Raw genomic sequence first — 22,889 nt, 5'->3', positions numbered from 1 at the left:
CCCTCTTAAAATAGAACAGATTGCTACCCAAGTCATGGTTCTGGTGAGAAGTAAATAAATAAGCCCATGTGAAAGTGCCTGCAACAAAAGAGGCTCTTGGCAAATACTTGTTGGTGAAGTCATTGTCTCTTCACAGGCCACTAGGTCATAATTTTAGTATCTCCTAAGAGCCATAGTCTTTCCCTCCATCCAGAAGCTGGAAATTCCAGGCCACTTCTCTTCCCTGATCCGGACAGCTGTGCCTTGCTCACCACCCTCTCTTGCTCTTTCCAGGAAGGCTACGGCATTGGGGATGATGAGTATTCCTGTGCTTATGATGGCTGCCGGCAACTGATTTGGTACAATGCCAGAAGCAAGCCTCACCTACACCCATGCTGGAAAGAAGGTATTTTTCCTTCTCCATCATGAATGTGTCAGCTGATGAAAGATATCTGGTTATTATGAAGAGTTTATTATGTTAGACTTTAACATGTTTAAATGGGAGAAGATTAAAAATGGGAAGGAATATTAACCTTTGCATTAGTATCATGAATGTGAATGTTACTGTCCGGTAGAGCCCTTCCTATAGCAGAAACATTTCAGAATATACAAGTCTTAAATTTGTGGGAAAATGATACTCTTAAGAATAATAGGAATCTGGTTTCCATGGAGATATCAGGAATACAAGATTAGTAATGTCACCAAAATGAAGACATTTTTAGAGGTTGGATGGCTGTGGAATAAGTCCTCTTCATTGGCCCTGCACTGTGGAAGAAAGGTTATTTGGTAGGAGATGGAAACGATGGGAGTTTTGTCCTACCCCAGTCAGCTGTATAACTACACTTTCAGACTTGCTATGAGAACAGTATTTGATAAGCTCAGTGCAAAGACAGCACCATTTCCATATGCCAACACGGCCTGGCACAGTAACCTAGCCACCTTGTGCTGAGATCCCATATGGGTACTGGTTCGTATCCTGGCAGCCCCACTTCCCATCCAGCTCCCTGCTTGAACCTGGTAAAGCAATCAAGGATGGCCCAAGGCCTTGGGACCTTGCACCCTCATGGGAGACCCAGAAGAAGCTCCTGGCTCCTGGTTTTGGATCAGCTCAGCTCTGGCCGTTGCAGCTACTTAGGGAGTAAATCATTGGAGGGAAGATCTTCCTCTCTGTTTCTCCTCCTCTCTGATACTTGACGTTCCAATAAAAATAAATTTAAAAATTTTTACATTTAAAAAAAAAGAATGAAATGCCAACAGAGGCACTCATTTTAGGGCTACGCAGATTCTTAAAAGCACATAAACCATCTTCATATAAGAGTATAAAATGGAGGCATTGTTTTCAAAGCTGTCCATTTTTCAATAAAAAATTTTTAAAAGACTGCTGAGATAATATGTTTACTATAAACATTTGGAAAATAGAGAAAGAGCAATGAATATTTAAAACCGTCCATGATTCTCTACACAGAAGTTTTTGGCTTTTGTTGTTGTTGCTTATTTTTGTTTTTATTTGAAAGACAGATTTTACAAAGAGAGAAGGAAGGATAGAGCTCTTCCATTTGCTCGTTCACTCCCCGAGTGGCCGCAGCACCCAGAGCTGAGCTGACCTGAAGCTGGAGGCCAGAATCTTCTTCTGGGCCTCCTATATGAGTGCAGCATCCCAAGGATTTGGGTCAACCCCTGCTGCCTTTCCCAGGCTGTAAGCAGGGAGCTGGATGGGAAGTGGAGCTGCCAGAACACAAACCAGCACCCATGTAGGATTCTGGCATCACAGACAGAGGATTCGTTTGTGACATCACCATCTGCCTATTATTGTTTTTATAAACATCTATTTATAATGAAAGGTAGAAAGACAGATAGAAACTTAGCCTAGTATGCCATGGTGCTGGGCTTCCAGAAATTTATAAAAAAGAAAAATTTAAATTTAGATATTATTTATTGTTATTATACTCTTTACTATGAATAATTTTCCAGGTCATTAAATAAGTTCATTGTTGATACTATAAAGTTCTTAATAGTCCATTTATATTTATGCTGCAATTATTTTGCCGTTTAAAAGTACCGCTATAAGTGATTCTGGATTTTCTCAAGGTAAATCCACACAAGGGAGATTCTCTGGCAACTAGGATACAGAATCTTTTAAAAAGATTTATTTTGGGCCCAGCGTGGTGGCCTAGTGGCTAAAGTCCTCACCTTGAACGCGCCAGGATCCCATATGGGTGCAGGTTCTAATCCTGGCAGCTCTACTTCCCATCCATTTATTTTCTTATTTACAAATAAATAAATCTTTTTTAAAGATTTATTTTTATTACAAAGTCAGATATATAGAGAGGAGGAGAGATAGAGAGGAAGATCTTTGTCCAATGATTCACTCCCCAAGCAATGGCCGGCACTGCACCAATTCAAAGCCAGGAGCCTGGAGCTCTTCCGGGTCTCCCATGCAGGTGCAAGGTCTCAAGGCTTTGGGCCATCCTCAACTGCTCTCCCAGGACACAAGCAGGGAGCTGGATGGGAAGTGGAGCTGCCAGGATTAGAACCAGTGCCCATATAGGATCCCGGTGTATTCAAGGCGAGGACTTTAGCCACTAGGCCACTGCACCAGGCCCTCACTGATTTCAAAAATGCATTTTTACCCTGCATTTTCATCATCATTGAAATTCAGATAAAATTAATGTTTGTCATAGCTTAATAGGCAACACTTTTTCTTAACTTAAATTATTGGTATGTAGGATTCGGATCATTTGCAGAAGAAATAAGGGAGATGAATATACAGCTAAAGCTGTAGCCCTACAGCAGTGCTATTGAAGCCCTTGAAATGCCCGTGTCCTAACAGTGCTCCACTTTGCCCTCCAGGAGATACAGTGGGGTTTCTGTTAGACTTGAATGAAAAGCAAATGATCTTCTTTTTAAATGGCAACCAGCTGCCTCCAGAGAAGCAAGTCTTTTCATCTACTGTGTAAGTAGCTCCTCTCAGTCGGAACCTTGAGTAGAAGCACTGGATAAACTTTTCTCTAGGAAAACAAGATCCTTTTCATTTATGTAAGCTATTGTGGTGGGAAACTGTTATTTTAAGTTACTGGGGAGTTGTTTGATCAGGCTTAAAACTATCCCAAAACTTGATATAGGAAGAGAAAATGCAAGCTATTTTTTGGTATGCAGACCAGTCAGCAGACTGCATGTCCCTCTCTTGCCGTTAGTATGACCAGCTCATTCTTTCTGAAAAATTTTATATGTGAACATTACTTTGCTGCCTTTTTTTTTTTAATTCTGTTGACCTCATGTTTTCATTGTAGATCTGGATTTTTTGCGGCAGCTAGTTTTATGTCATATCAACAATGTGAATTCAATTTTGGAGCAAAACCATTTAAATACCCACCATCTATGAAATTTAGCACTTTTAATGACTATGCCTTCCTAACAGCTGAGGAAAAAATCATTTTGCCAAGGTAAGGAGTCTGTCCGAACTATCTCTAGAACCTCACAAGCATCCCTTGAGAAAATTTAACTTTGAACAAATAATTTTGAAAGGTTATATTAAATGAACTCACAGGAAATATCAGTGACCAAAACAGTTATATACAAACTAATTGTTATGATTAGATCCCTAAGATCTTTGTTTACTCAAAAGCACCAGACCCAAGAAGTTTCACAGGGGATTTCTTCTGCCGAGTCTTTGGGTAACAGAGAACCTCGCCATTATTTTAAATGGTGAAAGAGAGAGAGAAAGAAAGAAAGGAAGGAAGGAAGAGAGAGAAAGAAAAGAAAGAAAGAAAGAAACAAACAAACAAACAAACAAACAAAAAGAATTAAAGAAAAGAATGAAAGAAAGAAAGACCAACCCTATTTTGGCTCAAAATATCTAAGCCAACCTCTGGGTTGTATATCATTTTGGACTCAGTGTCATAGTGGCTCAACAGTTTCCAGGTGAACTTGAACATGTCATTGTAGGCAATAGAACAGCCTGATACTACTGTTAGGCCATGAAGGCCGTCCATGTGCCACTTCAGGAACCTGAGCTTCCTCCCTAGAATCTCACTCGGCTGTCTTAGGACCGCCCAGGGATTCAGTACCCCCAGTGCTCTCAGTGAAAGATGATGACATCTTGCTCTCTTGTTTACCCTTTCCCTTCAAAAGAAAAAGAAAGAAGAGAAAGTATAGCCTGCCTTTTCCTTAGAAGAGGCCACAGATGAATCTGTCTTCTCACATGTGCACTGAAGAACATGTAGTTTTAACCTTGTTCAGCTTCTATTCTGTGATCCTGTTTTTAAAAAGTACTTTTTTTTTTTTTTACAATTAAACAATTAGAATAACAATACCTTTCTGGTTGGGAAGAACTCATGGCCCTATTACCACTACCTGATGCTTTGTGTGTTGTTGTATATTGTATGTATTCCCAAATTCTTTCTTTCATTTTTTTTCCACTCGAATTTTAGAGTGGACAATTTCAAATACATGCAAGAGACAATAGTAGTATAATAGTGCATATATGCACATCTTCTATCTATAGCATCACCTGTTTTTCTTCTCTCACTTCTGTAAATAGCCCCCTTAGCAGTCCACTATCCCTGGTCATTCTAGAATATCCTGTACACCTTCCTTTCTGCCATTCCCACATCTGATCCTTGGACAGATCCTGGAATCTATGTTTTCCACATATATCAGTCGTGGGCTGGTGGTATGGAGCAGTGGGTTAAGGTACTACCTACAACACCAACATCCCGTACAAGCACCAGTTCAAGTCCCAGCTGTTCTGCTTCCAGTTCTGCTAATGTGCCTGGAACGTACTGAAAGATGACCCAATCACTGGGGTCCCTGTCACCCATATAGAAATCTAGATGGAATTCCAGACTCCTAGCTTCTACCTGACCATCTTGGACATTTGGAGAGCGAACCAGTAGATGGGAAAACTTGCCTCTGTATGTCTCTTTCTCTCTCTGTTGCTCTTTCTTTTCAAAATAAAATAAATGAACTATATGTATATATACATATATATACACACACATACACACATATATGTCTCCCAGTCCCACTACTTATCATCCTGACTACTGCTGCCAGGATCTCAGCCTCCACCGTTTCTCCACCTGCATTAGTTTTGCCTTCCCCTCCAACCTATTCTTGCCTTCACTCCTTTCAGTCTCTTCAACACAGCCTCCAGAATGATTTTGGTGAACTTCCAGTGGCATTCCATTTTGGTATGGGAAAAGTCTAAATTCTCACAGTGACTGACAAGGCCCTGCACAGTGGGTCCTGTCTTGGCCCACAGTGCTTTTCTGACTGTATCACCCATGTACTTTCAGCCACCCAGTGATCCTTGCTGCTCTGGAAATACACGTATACAGTCTCAGCATATCTGAGGTCTCCAGATGTCCGCAGACATCACTTCCACACTCCCTTACACATCTTTATTTAAACACCACCTCAATGAGCTCTTTCCTGACTACCATATTTTCCATTATAACTTCTACCTCTCATGCACACACCGCTTGCCCTTTATGTTTTGCTTTGTAGTAATTCATCAACATTTCACAGTCTGTGTGTATTACTTACTTATCTTGGTTATGTCTTTCACCTCCCTACTAGAATATAAGCTCTCTGAAGGCAGGGATACTTCCTTATTCCTCTGTTGAAACAATTTTGGGAACAGAAAGTTCACCTCCAAAGTGAATGGCTCATGTCTCCTACCCAGGCATGAAGACCCTGCATTCACAGAGCAGATCTGCCTGCCTGTCTGCTTCTCCAGTTCATCTTAATGAAGGTGTAATGGGAGGCTTTTAGCTTCGGGTCCCTGGACTTGCAGGGAGTCTACACTGGACTCATAAACCACTTGAAATTACATAAAGATGGAAGTGTGTTTCTTTGGAAAGTCTGCTTCCCATCAAACTCAAAACCATGTTTAAAAGATTGAAATTTGCTGGCAGAATTAAAAGAACCCTGGATTAGATCAAGAGGGATTTGCACTTGAATCCTGACCCTGTTTACTGGTTTGCAACCTTCCACAATTCACTTCTTTAAACTTCTAGTTTTCTTGCCTATAAAATGGGAATGGCCACGTCTCCTTCATTTCCTACTTCAGAAAGTTATTTTAACATTATAATGAGATAGTCTGTGTGAAAACCTGACTAAAGGATGCTTACATGGTACATCTCACAGGTACGGTGCATTTCCAGAGCATCTTTGCTTGCAGGCTATATTTTACTTTGTGACAAATAACTTTCAAATGCTTTTTCTACTCAGGCACAGGCGTCTTGCTCTGTTGAAGCAAGTCAGCATCCGAGAGAACTGCTGCTCCCTTTGTTGTGATGAGGTGGCAGACACACAACTGAAGCCATGTGGACACAGGTGAGAGGCTTCACTAGGGACTCCCCTGCCACAAATGACACCAGGCAGCCTTTCTTCCCCTTCATGAATTGCTTGTACACTGTTATTATTTCCATAGGCTCTTCACTTACACTGTTTAAAATGAATGAGGAATTACTTTGTCATTTATTACCTGGCTGTCTTCTAGAAGGTACTAAAACTAAAGCAGCTGATATGGAAGATTATCTTATTTTGAATAAGATAAATTCATGTTAAAGATTATCTTATTTGAAAGGCAGAGTTACAGAGAAAGAGTGAGACTGCATGTGAGCTGGTTTATACGCTAAATAACTGCCAGGGCTGGGCCAGGCCAAAGCCAGGGACCTGGAACTCCATCAGGGTCTCTCCTGTGAGTGGTAGGGCCCATTGGTAGGGACCTGGATCCAAAATGACAGCTGGGACTCAAATGCACTGTGGCATAGCCTCTGCCTGCAGTGCCAGTATTCCATATGGCCACCAGTTAAGTCGCAACTGCTCCACTTGCAACCCAGCTCCCTGCTTATACACCTGGGAAAGTAGTGGAAGATGGTCCTGTGCCATGCACTACATGGGAGACCCAGAAGACACTCCTGGTTCCTAGCTTTAGACCATCCCAGCTCTGGCCTTGTGGCCATTTGGAAGTGAATTAGTGAGTGGAAAAGTCTCTGTCTGTCTGTCTGTCTTGCTTGCTTTCTCTCTCTTTCCCTCTCTCCCTCTCTTCTTCTCTCCTTCCCTCCCTCTCTCTCCTGTCCCTCCCTCTTCCCCTTTCCCTCTTCTCGCACTGTAACTCTGAAATAAACAGTAAATGAATCTCTAAACTTTAAAAAAAAAAGAGCTCCTGGTTTTTTGTTTGTTTTAAACAAAATGGTATCAGTTGGGATACTCCCACGTCATGTAGAGTGTGTGAACTTGAGCCCTGGCTCAACTCTGATAGTGACTTCCTACTGACATGCACCCTGGGAGGCAGCAAGTGATGTCAAGTGAGCCACCTGTGTAGAGTTCACATCTCAGCCATTGCAGGCATTTGAGAAGTGAACATGTTAGAGGCAGAAGGACAAATAGAGAGTGCATCTATTGGCTCACTCCTTAGATGCCTTAATAACCTAGACCAGACCAGGTCAAAACTAGAAAGCAGGAATTCCCAGGCCAGGAATTGAATCACTAGAGCCATAACTGCTGCCCACCAGGGACTGTGTTAGCAAGAAGCTGGAGCTAGGCACTTAAACATGAGGTGTACTGTGTTTACCAGCATCCTAACCAGCAGGCCACATACCCACCCAGGGAGTCCCTGGGTTCCATTCCTGGCAGAACTCATGCATGCCTCAGGAGGCAGCAGGTGAGGGTTCAAGCAGTTGGGTCCCTGCAACCCACATGGAAGAACTCAGCTCTTGCCTTCTACATGGCTCTGCCCGGGCTGTTTCAGGTATTTGAGAGTAAACTGGTATTAGAAGAAAGATCTCTATCTCTGTTTTGGCCTTTCAAATAAATAAATAAAGTGTAAAAATAATGAATGACAGCCTAGTAGCTAAAACTTTGCCTTGCAACCTGCTGGGATCCCACGAGCACCAGTTCATGTCCTGCCTACTCCTGCCTACTCCGTTTTCCATCCAGTCCAGGTCACTGCTTGTAGCTGGGGTTAGCAGTGGAAGATGACCCAGAGCCTTGGAACTCTGCATGTATGTGGGAGACCTCAAAAGCACCAGACTTCAGATCATCTCAGCTCCAGCTGTTGCAGCCTCTTCAGGAGTGAACCAGCAAACAGAAGATCTTTACAGAGAGAATGAAAGACAATAAGATCTTCCATTCACTGGCTCACTCCCCAAGTGGCCACAATGGAGCTAAAATGATCCAAGGCAGGAGCTTCTTCCAGATAGGTCTCCCACATGGGTGCTGGGTCCCAAGGCTTTGGGTCATCCTCCACTGCCTTCCCAGGCCACAAGCAGGGAGTGGAAGGGAAGTGGAGCTGTCAGGATACGAACCAGCGCCCGTATGGGATCCCAGTGTATGCAAGAGAGAAGCTACCACGCCAGGCCCATAAATTTTTTTTTTTTAATGAACAAAAAAAGGAAGATGAGAAAGAAGACTTTTAATTTAAATTTTATTTATGCATTTATAATTTCAAATTTTATGAATCGTATAATTATTAGCCTTTCAATGAACAAATTTGCTCATGTTTTAGATTTAATTGCAGGTAATTATAAATTGACCTTTTGAACCATTAACCTGATTGCATTTATATCTTTTTTTTTCCAGTGATCTGTGCATGGATTGTGCCTTGCAACTGGAGACCTGCCCATTGTGTCGTAAAGAAATAGTGTCTAGAGTGAGACAGATTTCTCATATTTCATGACATAGGTGAAGAGACACCATGGACTTGTTTCTACTGAATTCCAGCCAATATTGAAAAGAAAAACAAAGAAAAAAAAATCTCTAATCAGTTGTACGCACATTGAAACTTATAGCCATGACCAGATTTTATGCTAAAAGTGGTAGTTTTTCAAAGACAAAATCCTCTTAGAATCTAATCCAACTTGCCAGCCCTGCAAAATTCCTCTCAAGGCCAAGGAAAGCTAACTGCTAGCAGCCGGGTCTGCGGTACTTCCATGAAAAACAACTGGAGACAGAGCTCTCCTGAGTGCTGAAACCACGCCCGAATTCACATCGGGTTCATTTGATTGTTTAAAACAGGATGTTTCGTGTCATATTCTAAAGTTTTATGTTGGGGGAGATGTCATTACGGAGGCGTAAATAAGAGCATTTCTGGGTTAAGCAGAACTTTCCCACTGGTCAGAGAGACACCGGTGTGTTAAATGTGGATATTGCACTGCAAGACTTGAACTATATAGACTTAGAATCACACAGGTCCATGCTCCAAGCAACACAGAGAACCTGAAAGAAGGTGCAGACTGTAGAAAACAAACCCGGATTTTTTTATATTTTAGTGATTCCAAAGAACATTCTAGTTTTTTTTAACTGCAGAAAATTGGTGGTATTTTCACACTCATGGTGTTTCTATCCAATTTCAGTACCCACATTTTGTGAGGAAAAAAAAAAGTCTTACCAATGCAGGAGGAATTGTTAAATTCATTGCAATGTTAGACTGGAGAAAATTTGATATTTAGGATATTTATAAGGTACCATCAAATCAGGTTTTTTGGTTTTTGTTTTAAAAAGTTTTTTTAATCTATTGTTTTTGGAAATAATACACTTTGAAACTCTTGAACTATAGTCTCAAAGACTCCAGAGGACAGTCAGAAAACACGTATTCCTATTATTTTAAATAAATACATGTTTTTTTAACAGTAAATTCAATCATGGATTGTTGACTATGTCTTCATCACAAGTGTTAATCCCTCTCAGGGTCTCTGGTGAAGACCTTCAAGAGTTTGGTTTTTTTCTCCCAGAAAATTGGAAGGTAGACTTATAAATTCAGAGAACTTCTTTTCTAATGGTGTACCTCAGCAGCTGCCTTTCAATTTATGCCAAGTCCTTACTGAGTTTATACTTGAATAGTAAATATGTCTTTTGAGTTTTACAGTGTCTTAAACTCAATGCACATTTTTTTCTTCCTTTCCAATCTTTTCTTGTTTGTAGTCCATTAAACCTGTCCCACTACAGAGCTGATTTCCTTCCTGGCTGTACTTGTTGGGGTGCTGGATTTTTTTCCATGTCTTTAGTCTTCCATCAATCCAAAAATATATAAATATATAAATATATACATATATAGATATATGTTCTTTAGCTTGTGGTGAATATAGTAATTTGCATTGAAGAATAAAACATCTGTTGCCTTTTTTGACTAAGATTTCACAGTTCTCATTGATTTACTAATTTTACTAAGACATTTTCCTCTTAGGTTTTAAATACTGCTTTTCAGAGTAGGAGAAAATCAAGTATTAGAAATAAGAAGTAAGATGAATTACTTACATCTACCGCCTATAACACGCAGGGCCTTTGTGGTATACAAGCTGTATGTCTGTGGAGTTTATGTCTGGTTGAAAGGGGAAAAAGGCCACCATTTGCATTTACTGTAATAAATTGTTAGTGCTCTGAGGGAAAGATTAGATTCCTAGGGAGAACTTTCAGTACCTAATTTAGACACTGGGGATCGATCAGGAGACCTTAAAGAAAGAGGTAGGACATGCGGCACAGATGGGAGCAGGCCACCAGGACTGGGCAGCTGGGTGAACATAGCATTGCAGGTCAGGGCCTACCCAGGGCTGCGGAACCCTGTGGGAGACCTCGCCCCCAACCCCAGCAGATGAAGGTCCTGAAGACCATCTTTAAGATTTTACAGTTTATGCTAAGCAGTAGAAAGCAATGGATTTTTGTCTGTTTTTCTTTCTGTGTGTGTGTTTAAACGCAGTGGATTTTAAGCACAAATTGCCTTGAGCAGAGATTTAAAAGATGACTTTGTCTTCGATCTGGAGAATGGGATGGAGCTGTGACAGCACAGAGGAAAAGCAACTAGGGGTAGATGGGGCAGGGAAGAGAAAGCAAGAAAGAAAGGGAAAGGAAAGAAAAAAAGTGCCACTGGGAAGACCAGTAAAGAGAACTGAAGTACTCCAGCTGCAGGAGGGGTGGTCTACATACAGTGATAGAATTAACAGACCATCTGCCAGTGGTCAGGGCCTGCCGGCTCTGTGCAAAGCTACACTTGAACTTTGTGCTGATGATGGCCTGTTTTTCAAATCCTTAACTTCTAGTTCACACACACACAAAAAGATTCCAGTGTTAAACTGATAACATTATCCAGGGTGTGATCAGAGATGGGATCTTAGAGCTGGTTCAAAGGAAAGACATCTCTTCAACATGGGAGATAACCTCGGGGTTAGCACACCAAGTGGAAGAGAACAGCAGGAGAACCACATCCTGCATCAAGCACTTGGAGAGAAGTGGAAAGCCAGACCAACTGCTGGTGCGTATACGATCTCCAGTGGGAACAACATGAAAGAATTCAACACTGGCATTTCTCCAAGGACTAAACTGGGAAAATTAAGTGTTCCAGCCAAAACTGCTTTTTTTTTTTTTAATGAATTGCCACCTTTATTGGATAACATAAAGCAGAAGATCATGGTGGCATTTGCAAGGTGCCAAGAACAAATGATTCAGTCACAGAAACAAACTTTTAGCAACAGAAAATTATTTTTTCCAAGTTTTAACCATCTTGAATGCCTGACCAGGAAAACTACAGCTTTCTCTAAGATTGTACATTATTCATCTTTTGCTATTGATGTGGAGAAATTAATGCCAACCCTACAAAGAACTTATAAACAGTTAATGCAAAGGAATTTTTTTTAAGATTTGGTTTTATTGAAAAGGGAGGTTTACAAAGAGAACACTGGACTGACATGGTAACCTAGTGGCTAAAATCCTCGCCTTGGATGCACTGGGATCCCATATAGGCGCTGGTTCTAGTCCCAGCGGCCCCACTTCCCATCCAGCTCTCTTCTTGTGGCCTGGGAAAGCAGTGGAGGATGGCTCAAAGCCTTGAGACCCTGCACCCTCATGGGAGACCCGGAAGAAGCCCCTGACTCCTGGCTTCTGGCTTTGGATCAACTCAGCTCTGGTCATTGTGGCCACTTGGGGAACAAATCAGCAGACAGAAGATCTTCCTCTCTGCCTCTCCTTCTCTATGTGACTTAACAATTAAAAAATAAATCTATTTTTTAAGGCAGAGATAAAGATCTTCCATCCATGGGTTCACTCCCCAAATGGCTACAATTGCCAGAACTGAACCAGTGCAGTATTGCAGAGCCAGGAGCCTCCTCTGGGTCTCCCATGTGGCTCCAAGATCCCAAGGCTTGGAGCTGCCATCTAATGCTTTTCCAGGCCACAAGCAAGGAGCTGAATGGGAGGCAGAACAGCTGGGACAGGAACCGATGCTTATACGAAATCCTGATATTTACAAAGGGAGTATTAGCCAATTTAGTCATCACACTAGGCCTGAAAATTTGTAAATATTCAGTCCAGTATCCAGCACATGCCTGAATAACTGAATACCTATAGTTACCTCTATTCCCTTTTTTCTCTAGAGCCAGAGATTGCAAACTTGACAGTCCTCCCAACGACAAATTAGCTGGATGTCCTCTCCCCTTTAAATCTGGAGTGGACCTTGTCTGCTTGATTAGTAGAAGACAGTGAAAGTGATGCTGTCCCAGTGTTCCAGTTCCAGGCCTTGACGTGGCTGGTAGCTCCCACTTGCTGTCTCTCCTGAACTCAGCCATGGTGGCGTGAGCAAACGTCTCCAAAAGACCTATGAGGGGGAGCTCCACCCTCCAGCCAGCATCCTCAACTGAGCTCTCAGCTGAGAACCCAAACTCCTTAGTCTGTTGTTTGGAGTGAATTCCTTGGAAGAGCCCCCTCTGGTTGCATGCCAGCTGCCACCAAGTGCCAAGCCCTGCCCGCACTGCAAACTAGTAAGCAGAATTGCCACCTTAGTGGACCACTAAGGGGGTGGGAGGTGTAATACCAATAAATAACTAGAGCAGACTGCATATAAAATCAAGATCCTTCTGCCCTACTCAGACCCTATAAATGATCTAGGGAAGGTTGGAAAGTTCATTAGCCCAGAAATAAGTGTGGCATGTGGAGAAAGTCAATTAAGTGGAAATGTGCTACAAGCTGTGAGACCTGTGTTTAACCAGGCCAAACCTCATCCCAAATGCAACTAGCATTTTTTGATGCCTTCCTCCTTGATCTCACCTTGTATGTAGTTGTCTTTGTAGCCACCTTTAGTTCCAGATCCTGCTGTTATTAATATGCATTCGAAGGAGTCTTAATTGATTCAGTCTGGCCTTCTGACGGGAAACCCCTGCAGCCATAGAACACACTTCGGGGCAAAAGCAATCATGCAGGGTCCTACGCTGTGGCACAGCCTGCTAGTCCAGCATCCCATATGAACACCACGTCCAGTTCCAGCTGTCCCCAGCCAATGTACCTGGGAAAGCAGTGGAAGTTGGTCCAAGTATCCACCACTTCAGCAAGACCAAGCCCTGGCAGTTGTAGCCACCTGGGGAGTGAAGATTCTCTCCCTCTTTTTCTCCTTCCTTTCTGTGGCTCTTTCAAATAAATAAAAATATTTCATTAAAAAGCTATGTGGGCCCAGCATGGTAGCCTAGTGGCTAAAGTCTTCTCCTTGCACGTGCCAGGATCCCATATCGGCGCCAGGTCATGTCTTGGCTGCTCCACTTCTCATCCAGAGCCCTGCTTGTGGTCTGGAAAAGCAGTCAAGGATGGTCCAAGGGACCCTGCACCCTCATTGGAGACCTGGCAGAAGCTCCTGACTTCGGATCGGCTCAGCTCTGGCCATTGCGGCCACTTGGGTTGTGAATCTGCGAATGGAAAGCCTTTCTGTCTCTCCTGTGAATCTGCCTTTCCAATAAAAATCAATCTTTGAAAAAGAAAAAAAAAAGTTATACAAAGTCAATGCCTAGTGGTTTAATCAAATGTCAAAGCAGCTGAATAATTTTCAAAATCTGGCAATTCTGGAAGGAACCCTTTCCTGAAGCAAGGTTTTCTGATTCCTGGTATCGGATTTATTCTTCTCTTGGATAATTATCCAAAGAGCCAATTACTGAAACACATGGCAAAGCTTGCACTTCCCGCCGTGAGGCTTGCTTTCCACGAGGGGGCGGAACTGTCAAACCAGGCATCCGTACCTCAAGACAAGGAATTGACTCAAGCAACTAATTACGCTTTAAGCTAAACTTCCGAAACACCTCAAGGCACCTCTTAACACCAAGTTTTAAGTGAGGAAATCGAGACTCTTGGCTTCGCGAAGAGACGTGGTATCTGCACAGAATCTCTATCCACGCAAGCCAGCAGGGAGCTCTTCTTTTCCGGGACTTCCTCCCCGATTTTATCCCGCCCTGACGTCGGGTGACGCCGCGCCTGTGATTGGTCAGAGTCCGTGAGGCAGCGGAAAAGGTCGCGGTTGCTGTGGTGACCGGAGGCGGAGCGCGGCGCTCAGCGGGCGGTAACCGACGCTGGACCCGCAGCGGCGACGGACGCGGGCTGGCGCGTGGACCAGACGGCCCTGCCGATGCGTGGCCGCAGCCGGGGAGCCTGAGGCAGGCTGTCCCTCGCAGGCGCTGGCCCGGCTGAACCGTGAGCGGATCTCAGCCCGGGAGCGAGGCCTCCTTCCCCCGGCGGCCGAGCGCCGTGCCGTCGAGTTGGGCGAGTACTCGTGGAAGCCTAGCAGAGGCTGGACCCTGGCCGGACCACGATGGACGCCTTAGAAGAAGAGAACTTTGCGTTATCCTTGTAAGTGACGCCGCCGGGGTTCCTGGCGGCTGCAGGGCAGGGTACAGGGGTGACCTCGGGAGTTCGAGTGGAGGATGGCCAGGGCTGTGCTCAGCATCTTATGTGCTCCCGCTCCCAGGAGGGTGTCACCTGCTGCATGCCTCCATCACAATGCCCCTGCCTCCCACCATTAGTTGTCAGCTAGAGCTGATGGGAGTCCTGACCGCGGGTCAGAACCCGTCCTCCCTCTCTCCTCCACCACCTCCACCGGAAGCCCTGACCTAATTCCCCTCCTGGCCAGTCTTCCACGCCAGCTTCATGCTTGCAACAGGCAGGAGTGACATGAGAGCCAAGATGCGGTGAGTGGATTCCTAGGACGCTGGGGCGCTGGAGGGGCTTTTGGCACAAGTGGAGCCCTTGCATTTGAATTTTGTCTCTAATGTGCTAAGTATGTTTCCTTCTATTTGCAGTTGCTGGATGGGACAGTCATGGGTAGTAGCACACTTGTTTTGCTTTTTGTTTTTGTTTTGTTTTGTTTTCTGTTGTATATGTTGGGAAATGCCTATCATAGCACGTATTTTATTTTTATTTTTAGGATTTTTTTTCTTTTGTGCCTGGCATGATTCACGTCCTGGCTTGTAAAGACAGTTCAGAGTTATGGAGAGAAGGAGAGACAGAAAGATCTTCATCCTCTGGTTTACTCCCAAATTGCCACAACAGCTGGTGCTGAGCCAATCCAAACCAGGAGCTTCTTCTGGGTCTCCCAAATAGGTGCAGGGTCACAAGGCTTTGGGCCATCCTCCACTGCTTTCCCAGGATATAAACAGAGAGCTGGTTGGAAAGTGGAGCAGCCAGGACATAAACCAGCACCCGTATGGGATCCTGGTGCTTGCTGGAGGAAGATTAGCCTATTGAGCCACCACATCAGCCCCATCACACATCTTCTCAATAGCAGATTATGTGAACCAAGGTCTGATGCAAACCTGTTTTTCAGCTCCTCGGCCTCGGATGCAGAGTTTGACGCTGTGGTTGGATATTTAGAAGACATTATCATGGGTGAGCATCCCCTCTGTCACAGCCTGGCCCCATGCGCTCTGCAGTGCTGAGCGCCTGGCTTCTAAGGGTGTTAAAATCTGTAAGCGGTGAAAAAACCATGCAGAGGTGACACAGGATAAGGTCCTCAGAAATGGGCCTTACTTAGAAACAAGCAGCCGCTGGGAGAAGTGTACACAGGTGCTGAGTGCTGGGCTGCCCTGAGCAGACCTACTCTGTATGTGTATGGCATGAGGGCTATCTCATTGGTGCTTTAGTGTTTCCCCACCTTAAGACACCATATCCCCAGCAGCTGTGAAGAAATCAGAGGCTCCAAGTTCAGCAACCACTGCTGTGCTGGCCGCCAGGTGCCTGTTTTTGCTTGCCATTTTGACGTCCGTAAGTCCTACGCATCACAAACAAGCAATTACAGACCCCAGAGGTTTAAAGCAAATATGGGAGGAGGGAGAAACTTTGAAAAATGAGAATTAGGGAAAGATTTGATGTTGTTAGCTAAAGAGTTTAGTCTGTTTTGTCTGAAAGTCACTGTGTAAGACCCTGTCTGTGTCTAGGTCTGTGAAGCTTCGTGTCGCATCTCCTGGGTAGGGCTGTCTCACCTTTAAGCTCTTTGGGGTACACTGGAGGGTTTCTGGAAAATACTGAGGAGTTGGATCAGTCTTCTCACCCACAGCGTCCATGCTGTGAGGAAATGAGCCCTGTGCAAGTCCTGGACATCCATCCCAAAGTCTGGGTCCTGTCTGAAGCATCCCCTGTATTTCAGAAGTCATATTTTATGTCCTTGTTTAAAAATGTCCTATGCCCCAAGTTCACTATGAACTAATCTCTTTACATGAATTCTCGAATGAATTCTACTCAGCAACCCTGTACGATAGTTATTATAAATTGTTCTCATTTTCTGGATGAAGAAAGCGGCAGGGCTGAGGTTGGATCCCAAGCAGTCTGGCCTCCATCAGTCCCAGTTCGCTCCTTGACAGAAGTGAGCTGTGAAGGAGTTGACGTTTGCTCAAGCCATGCAGTGTAGATGTGTTTCCCATAGACTTGGCGGGTGGTGGGGACAGTCACACACAGGGTGAGTAACTTAAAGCCGCTGAACTCTACCTTCAAAAATGGCACCAGCGGCACATGTTAGCCGAACTTTACTGCAGTTGTAAACCAATTTTGGCTTGGTCTGTTTCGACATCGCAATGCCTCCCATTCAGCACCTCCTGAAAGCACCAGCTTGCCCTACGTAGGCGTGGTTGCTGAGAAAGCTTCCCACATGGGAGTGGGAGCGCCTTGTGGTTTCCTTAAGAGGGCCAGTACTCACTGTTGTGTGTGCTTTAGATGATGAGTTCCAGCTGTTACAGAGGAACTTCATGGACAAGTACTACCAGGAGTTTGAGGACACTGAGGAGAATAAACTCTCCTACACGCCAATTTTTAACGAATATGTAAGTAGGCTATTGTTTTTTGTTTTCTTCTTCCTACTGGATTTAAGGTTTCTTTAAAATTGGAATCTGGAACCCAAAGGCGTTAACATTTGCTCACCCATTTAAATAACACACTACGGATGGACCATCAGGAGATGTAATGAGGTCTCGCTTAGCTCGTGTTTCCTCTGCGTGGCTGTTGCGGCTGCGATTTTCAGGCCAACTTGTGATTCCCTTGACAGTTTCTTAACTAGAAGAAACTTGGCTTTGCCACAGTCCCACACTGGCCCTGGGCATTGCATCTGTGTGCCTTTGACTGACCTTTGTGCTTCCAGATAATCCCTTGGGGTGCGCCACGGTGAGTAAGAGCAAATGCCAGAACCACACTCATTTGCTAGTTGGCAGAACACCAGTCCTGGGACCCAGAACCCCACCCCCTTTGCCCCAGGGTCCTCACATTGTCCTTCAGGGCCTCTGCAGCCACTCCTGGGAGAATGTAAACTGACTCTGGGTGCATCTGAGCCTCGAGGCTGTGGCTGACCTCAGAGGTCCTCTGTATAGCTCAAGCAACCTGCTCAAACACTACTTACCCGTGGTTGCCTCTCAGGGTAAGGGGTACTTCTTTACGCATGTCTGGTAGCACAGGTTCCTTCTCCCAAGGGGGCCAGGCCCCACATCATCTCCTGGCTGCTTTCTGCACTGGCTCCACCTGGGGCTTGAGCGGTCACCCTGTGACAGCGGGAATACTGCAGGTGTCACCTCACCTGACACTCAGCACAGAGCCCAACCCAGAATAGGATCTCAGCAAGTGGCTGCCAAGTGCCAGAGGACAGGCTTTCTGAAAAGAAGTCTTGTTCGCCTGAAGCGATCTGACCGGGAGCCTTTCCGCCGTGGCAGATTTCGCTGGTGGAAAAGTACATCGAAGAACAACTGCTGGAGCGGATCCCTGGGTTTAACATGGCGGCTTTCACGACCACCTTACAGTGAGTTGGCTTTGGCTGCCTGGGTTTCCTCACCTTTCTCCTTCCTTAGCCTGAAAATATGACCTCCCTTGCAGTTGGTGCTTAGATCCTGAGTTGGGAAGCCTTCAAAAACTTTTGAATGGGGGGCAGGCATTGTGAGGTAGCAGACTAAGCTGCTGGCTGGGACACCCCACATCCCATACCAAGACTTGCGCCTGGTCTGAGTCCTGGCTACTCCACATTTCTGACACAGCTTGCCGCTCGTGAACCTGGGAGGCAGAACGTGATGGCTCAAGTGCCAGAGTTCCTAACTCCCAGCTTTGGCCTAGCGTGACCCACCCAAGCTGTTGGAAAATCCCTTTCTCTCTCTTCCTCTCTCTGCTATTCAGGGAAAACTTGAATAAAATATTCAAGAGAGAAGTCTGTCATCATTTCTGACACAGCCATCTCTTCCTTTTGCAGGCACCATAAAGATGAGGTAGCTGGTGACATCTTCGACATGCTGCTCACATTTACAGATTTTTTGGCTTTTAAGGAAATGTTTCTGGACTACAGAGCGGTAAGTAATTACTGTTTACTCAGCCACGTTAACCCCTTTGAAATGTTTCAGAAGTAAAACTATTGAGCACAAACCCCATCCTACCCTCAGCATTGCCCCTACCCTTAAAACTGGCCAGTGTCCAGGGACAGGCAGTTAGCCGAGTGGTTAAGCCTCCTGCATCCCCTGTACAGTACCTAGGTTCAGTACTGAGCTCATGGTCCTGCCCCCAGATTCCTGCTGATACAGACCCTGGAGACAGCAAGGATGCCTCAAGTAACCTGGGTTCCCGTCACTTGTTGGGGGCACTGGGATTGAGTTCTGGGCTCCCAGCTGCAGCTGTTGGGGGCATTTGAAGAGTGAACCACTCAATGAGGACTCCCTCTTCTCCTTGTCTCTGCTTTCATTGTCTTTTTGTCTGTCTCTTTAAGTATTTTTTTAAAAGATTTATTTATTTTTATTGCAAAGTCAGATACACAGAGAGGAGGAGAGACAGAGAGGAAGATTTTCCTTTCAATGATTCACTCCCCAAGCAACCACAGTGACTGGAGCTATGCCAATCTGAAGCCAGGAGCGAGGAGCTCTTCCGGGTCTCCCATGTGGGTGCAGGGGCCCAAGGCTTTGGGCCATCTTAGACTGCTTTCCCAGCCTACAAGCAGGGAGCTGGATGGGAAGCGGGGCCACCAGGACACAAACCAGCCGGCACCCATATGAGATCCCAGTGCATGCAAGGAGAGGACTTTAGCTGCTAGGCTACCATGCCAGGCCCTGATTTTTTTCTTTAATTAAAAGAAAAAAATTTTAATGGGCCAGCATTACAGTGAATTAGCTAAGTGAGCCGCAGGGTGCCTCTGGCTAAGACCTGTTGGCATTCTGGTGGAATAGAAGATTCCCAAAAATAATAAGGACAAAAACACAAAAAGTGTGTAATTCTGCCTTGTGTCTGACAGTGCAGCCAATTTGAAAGACACAACTGTGAGTCCCAGGGAAGCCAGGTTCTGCCCACAACCAGCACTGGACATCAACTCCCTTCCTTCCCTATGCGCTTCATGGTAGCCCATGTGTCCCTAAGCCGTGCCTTCCCCAGGTCAGAGGCAGGGTCCTTAGCCAGAAGGGCTCTCTATACTCCTTGCTTCTTAAATATATTTCTCCCCTTGTGTAGGAAAAAGAAGGCCGGGGACTGGACTTAAGCAGTGGTTTAGTGGTGACTTCGTTGTGCAAAGCAGCTTCTCTGCCAGCGTCCCAGAATGACCTGCGGCACTAGGTCCCACCTCCACCCCAGTGAATGGGCTCGTTCTGGACGTCACCGGCCCACAGGCTCCAAGCAGCTCCAGGCCATGGCCACAGAATACATCTTGGAAAGACTGGCTCTGTTCTGCTGCTCTTCATTCGGGTTCAGTATTGATGGGTCGGTACCATGCCTGACCCCTCCGGATCTGCTTCTTCCTGCCCCCTCCTGCATTCAGGGGTCCTCAAAGCCCTCTCAAGCAGAACCTTTCTCTGGAGCTTCCTAGTCAGACCCTCTGGAGCAACCTCATGGCCAGCATTCTACTTGGGGCCATCCCCCCACCAACCCAGCAGGTGTGTCTGTGGCAGTCATGTGGAATAACCTCCCTCATGACCCTGTGTCCCAGCAGGCTTTGCAGGAAGCTTCCTATGTCCTCGGCAGCTCTTTTCCACACAGGCAGTAGGTTCAGTCCTTTAACCTAACAGAGTGTTTTGTCGCGGGCAATACTCCAGCTGCCTGCCCATCGCAAGGCTCCTAAGGCCAAGGATCCCAGCTTTGCCTGGATGTAGCAATCACCTCAAACTCAGCTTAAAAGCCACATGTGAGAATCAAGCCCCTGGCTGACGTTTGTAGTCCTAGCATTTTGTCTTTTGCTGGTCCTGATGTCGTCTTACTGTTTCTAGAAGTCTCTTCTAAGCATTGTTCTTAAAATTATCTATTTTTCTAGATGGACACTCAGGCTCACCTAGTGGAATGATTTTAGAGCTTCCAGGATTAGCCAAGTGAAGGTCCAAGTGTTCCATGCCGCGTCCTCGCTGCGTGTCAGTGCTGTGGTGGTACGGCTGCCTTCCGTGCTGCCATTCCCACCTGACTGGGCCCCAGGGAGTGCTGGAGGCAGGCTAGAGGCTGCCCTGTTCAGTGTTTGCGCATGAGTACGTCAGGGCCCTCTGGGTAAGCCAATGTGCTGTTTTCCAATGGCATAGGGCACCGCTAACTTCTTGTCATCTGCCAATATGATGTCCCCAAGTCAAGCTCACGAGTAGGGTTAGGAAGCAGCTTAACCACTGCTCTGTCCACTTTGGTTTTATACGCAGTGTTTGGTTGAATATCACTAACCTGAAAGTGTGTCTTAATCCTTTGGGGAAAAAAAAAAGCAGCAATGTACTAATTCAGTTCTAGTGAATACTCCCCCTTTTTTAAGTAAAAGAATCTGTACTGACTTTGAACTTGGCTGTTCTGGTCTCATGGGATGTGCTATGAGCTGTGTTTTTCTGTCCCACAATGTCACTGCTCTGGTTCCTGAGTAAATTATGAGGTGTTTTGCAAGAAGCAGCATCCTGCCTGAGTCAGCCTATTCCTTGAACTTGAAAGTAGCCACTGCTGCCAGGTTCTCATTACTGCTCTGGTCTTTGGAAGTTCGAGGTACCCTCAGGGGCAGCTTTGTCACCAGCACCTCTCTGGGGCTTTCTCATTGTCAGGTGTGAGGAACACCACCTATCCCAGGCCACGAGTGCTGCCAGGGGCACCTGAGGAGACCCAGGGCAAGTCTGCCAGGCTGCAAAGAGGTGAGGGTGGGCAAGTACAGAGCTGAAAGAGTGCAAGAATGAGATCCCTTCCCTAAACAGAAAAAGCAAGCAAGACTGTAGCTGGTTAACACTGTGAGCCTGCCCATTGGTCCAAGCCCCAGCAGGGGACGTTGTTTGCAGGAGGCCCCTGGCCCATAGGAGCTGTGCTTAGTTGGGACTGCAGGATTTTGGGTGAGCCAGGCTGTGCTTTAAGGCATCAGATGGGAGGTAGGGACTCTTTCTGGCCAAGGACTTTGCTTTCTCTTATACCTCAAAGTAGCCTGCTATTCCTTATATTTAAACTCTTTACAGCTCACTCCTGGAATGACTAATTATTCATACATCAACATTCACACCGAGACAACAGGTGTCGCCCCTGGCACAGTGGATGCCTAACTGAATCCTTGTCCCTCAGTAGCTGATCAGCTCGCCTGCAGCTGTGTGTTTCTAACTGGCATTGGTCCCACTTCAGATCAAAGAACCAGATGGTTCTCAGGACTGCCCCTAGCTCAGGATTCTCTGAGTGTGGCTTCGTGGTATTCAAAACGTCCACCGGAGGATTTGGCAACTTTCCCCACCATGACCTTCACCAGCTCTGAGCATCCAGTAAGCCAGCCACCTTGATCAGCTCATACGTGTACAAGCTAGAAGCTCAGTAAAGTCACCTGCCTTGCCCTAAAGCCAGAGGTAAGGGATTTAATGATAAGCCAGGTACAGTTCCCACAAAGCAGGCAGGACGGATGGTGAGCCTGCCTCAGGACACTTGGCTATGGGTGCCGGAGGAGTCTGGGCCAGAAATGCCTGATGGCAGGTATTCTGGGACATTCACAGTCTTGATCTGCAGCTTCCTGAAGTTATAGAATCCCCTCAAATCATGATTTCCCCACATACTTTCCAAATAAATTCTTTCATCTTTATTAAAAAAAAAAAAAAAGGCGGGAGGGTGGCAAACAACCACAAAGTCACCATGGAGCACCTGACAGCTTGCCAAGGCAAGGCTGTGGTCCCTGCCCTCTGTCCAATCAACAGCCTCGGAGATGCAGTTGGCTTTCAGGTTAGCGTTCCCATAGGGAGTGTTAGCACAAGGGCTCAGGATAAGGAAGGCAACGCGGAGGGGTTGTCATGGCAGAGATGTCGCTCTGACTGACATTAAATAACTGGTGTGCATGGGGCGCAGAGGGGGAAGACCACAGGCTGCCAGGAGTCAGCATCTTCCTGCAAATGTCTCTACAGGGACGCATTGTCTGGGGGTGGGCGGGCTGGAACCGTGTCTGGAGGAATCTACAAGACTGTGCACTTGCTCAGCTCTGCTGGAACCGAGGCGAAGAGAACCGTGAGTTGCTGGTTAGGCTAACCCCTGTGGCAGGCCAGGGCTGCAGGGCTGCAGCGTGTTAGTGCATTTAGCACTAGGGAGGAGGCTGAGTGCCATCCTCCCCACCAAAGGCAGCAGAAGGCAAAGCAGGGTGAGAACCCCAGCTCCCCCGTCCCCTTGCGCTGCCAAGGAGGAGGTCTCAGCTGTTGGTCTCTGATCTCGTTGCGTGCGTGTGTGTGTGTGGCACGGGGGCCTGTTTCCTC

At 45.8% G+C, this 22,889-nt stretch overlaps 2 protein-coding genes across 5 annotated transcripts in view; both read left to right on the top strand.

Annotated features, from left to right (window-relative positions):
- Positions 1–9,996, top strand: part of RSPRY1 (ring finger and SPRY domain containing 1) — a 46,214-nt gene extending 36,218 nt beyond the window's left edge. For all 3 annotated transcript variants that reach the window (XM_040982651.1, XM_040982652.1, XM_040982653.1), the window contains exons 11-15: positions 274–385; positions 2,830–2,932; positions 3,270–3,422; positions 6,214–6,318; positions 8,569–9,996. In XM_040982651.1, the coding sequence (XP_040838585.1) occupies positions 274–385; positions 2,830–2,932; positions 3,270–3,422; positions 6,214–6,318; positions 8,569–8,665 (570 nt within the window). In that variant the 3' untranslated portion in view covers positions 8,666–9,996. The remainder of the gene's footprint in view (positions 1–273; positions 386–2,829; positions 2,933–3,269; positions 3,423–6,213; positions 6,319–8,568) is intronic.
- Positions 9,997–14,326: 4,330 nt separating this feature from the next.
- LOC121158060 (ADP ribosylation factor like GTPase 2 binding protein) lies at positions 14,327–21,081 on the top strand. 2 transcript variants are annotated; one of them, XM_040982650.1, is made up of 6 exons: positions 14,327–14,580; positions 15,554–15,615; positions 16,936–17,042; positions 17,919–18,004; positions 18,446–18,542; positions 19,684–21,081. In XM_040982650.1, exons 1-6 carry the CDS (start codon positions 14,543–14,545, stop codon positions 19,783–19,785), a joined length of 492 nt encoding a protein of 163 aa, XP_040838584.1. In that variant the 5' UTR covers positions 14,327–14,542; the 3' UTR covers positions 19,786–21,081. The 2 variants fall into 2 exon arrangements, with proteins under 2 accessions (XP_040838584.1, XP_040838583.1); XM_040982649.1 differs by lacking the exon at positions 14,327–14,580 and adding an exon at positions 14,658–14,918.
- Positions 21,082–22,889: the final 1,808 nt, after the last annotated feature.

Source organism: Ochotona curzoniae, unplaced genomic scaffold (genome assembly GCF_017591425.1).
Source record: "Ochotona curzoniae isolate NIBS_2020 unplaced genomic scaffold, NIBS_Ocur_1.0 contig_3622, whole genome shotgun sequence".
NCBI classification, from domain to species: domain Eukaryota; kingdom Metazoa; phylum Chordata; class Mammalia; order Lagomorpha; family Ochotonidae; genus Ochotona; species Ochotona curzoniae.
The sequence above is the reverse complement of the archived record's forward strand: the minus strand, read 5'-3'. Positions and strand labels throughout refer to the sequence as shown.

Bases quoted from the DNA above. Each gene is read 5' to 3' on its own strand.
- LOC121158060 (XM_040982649.1), top strand. From the start codon at position 14,878: ATGCTTGCAACAGGCAGGAGTGACATGAGAGCCAAGATGCG. The intron at 17,043-17,918 runs GTAAGTAGGCTA...CCGCCGTGGCAG, and splicing joins CGCCAATTTTTAACGAATAT to ATTTCGCTGGTGGAAAAGTA. The intron at 18,005-18,445 runs GTGAGTTGGCTT...TTCCTTTTGCAG, and splicing joins GCTTTCACGACCACCTTACA to GCACCATAAAGATGAGGTAG.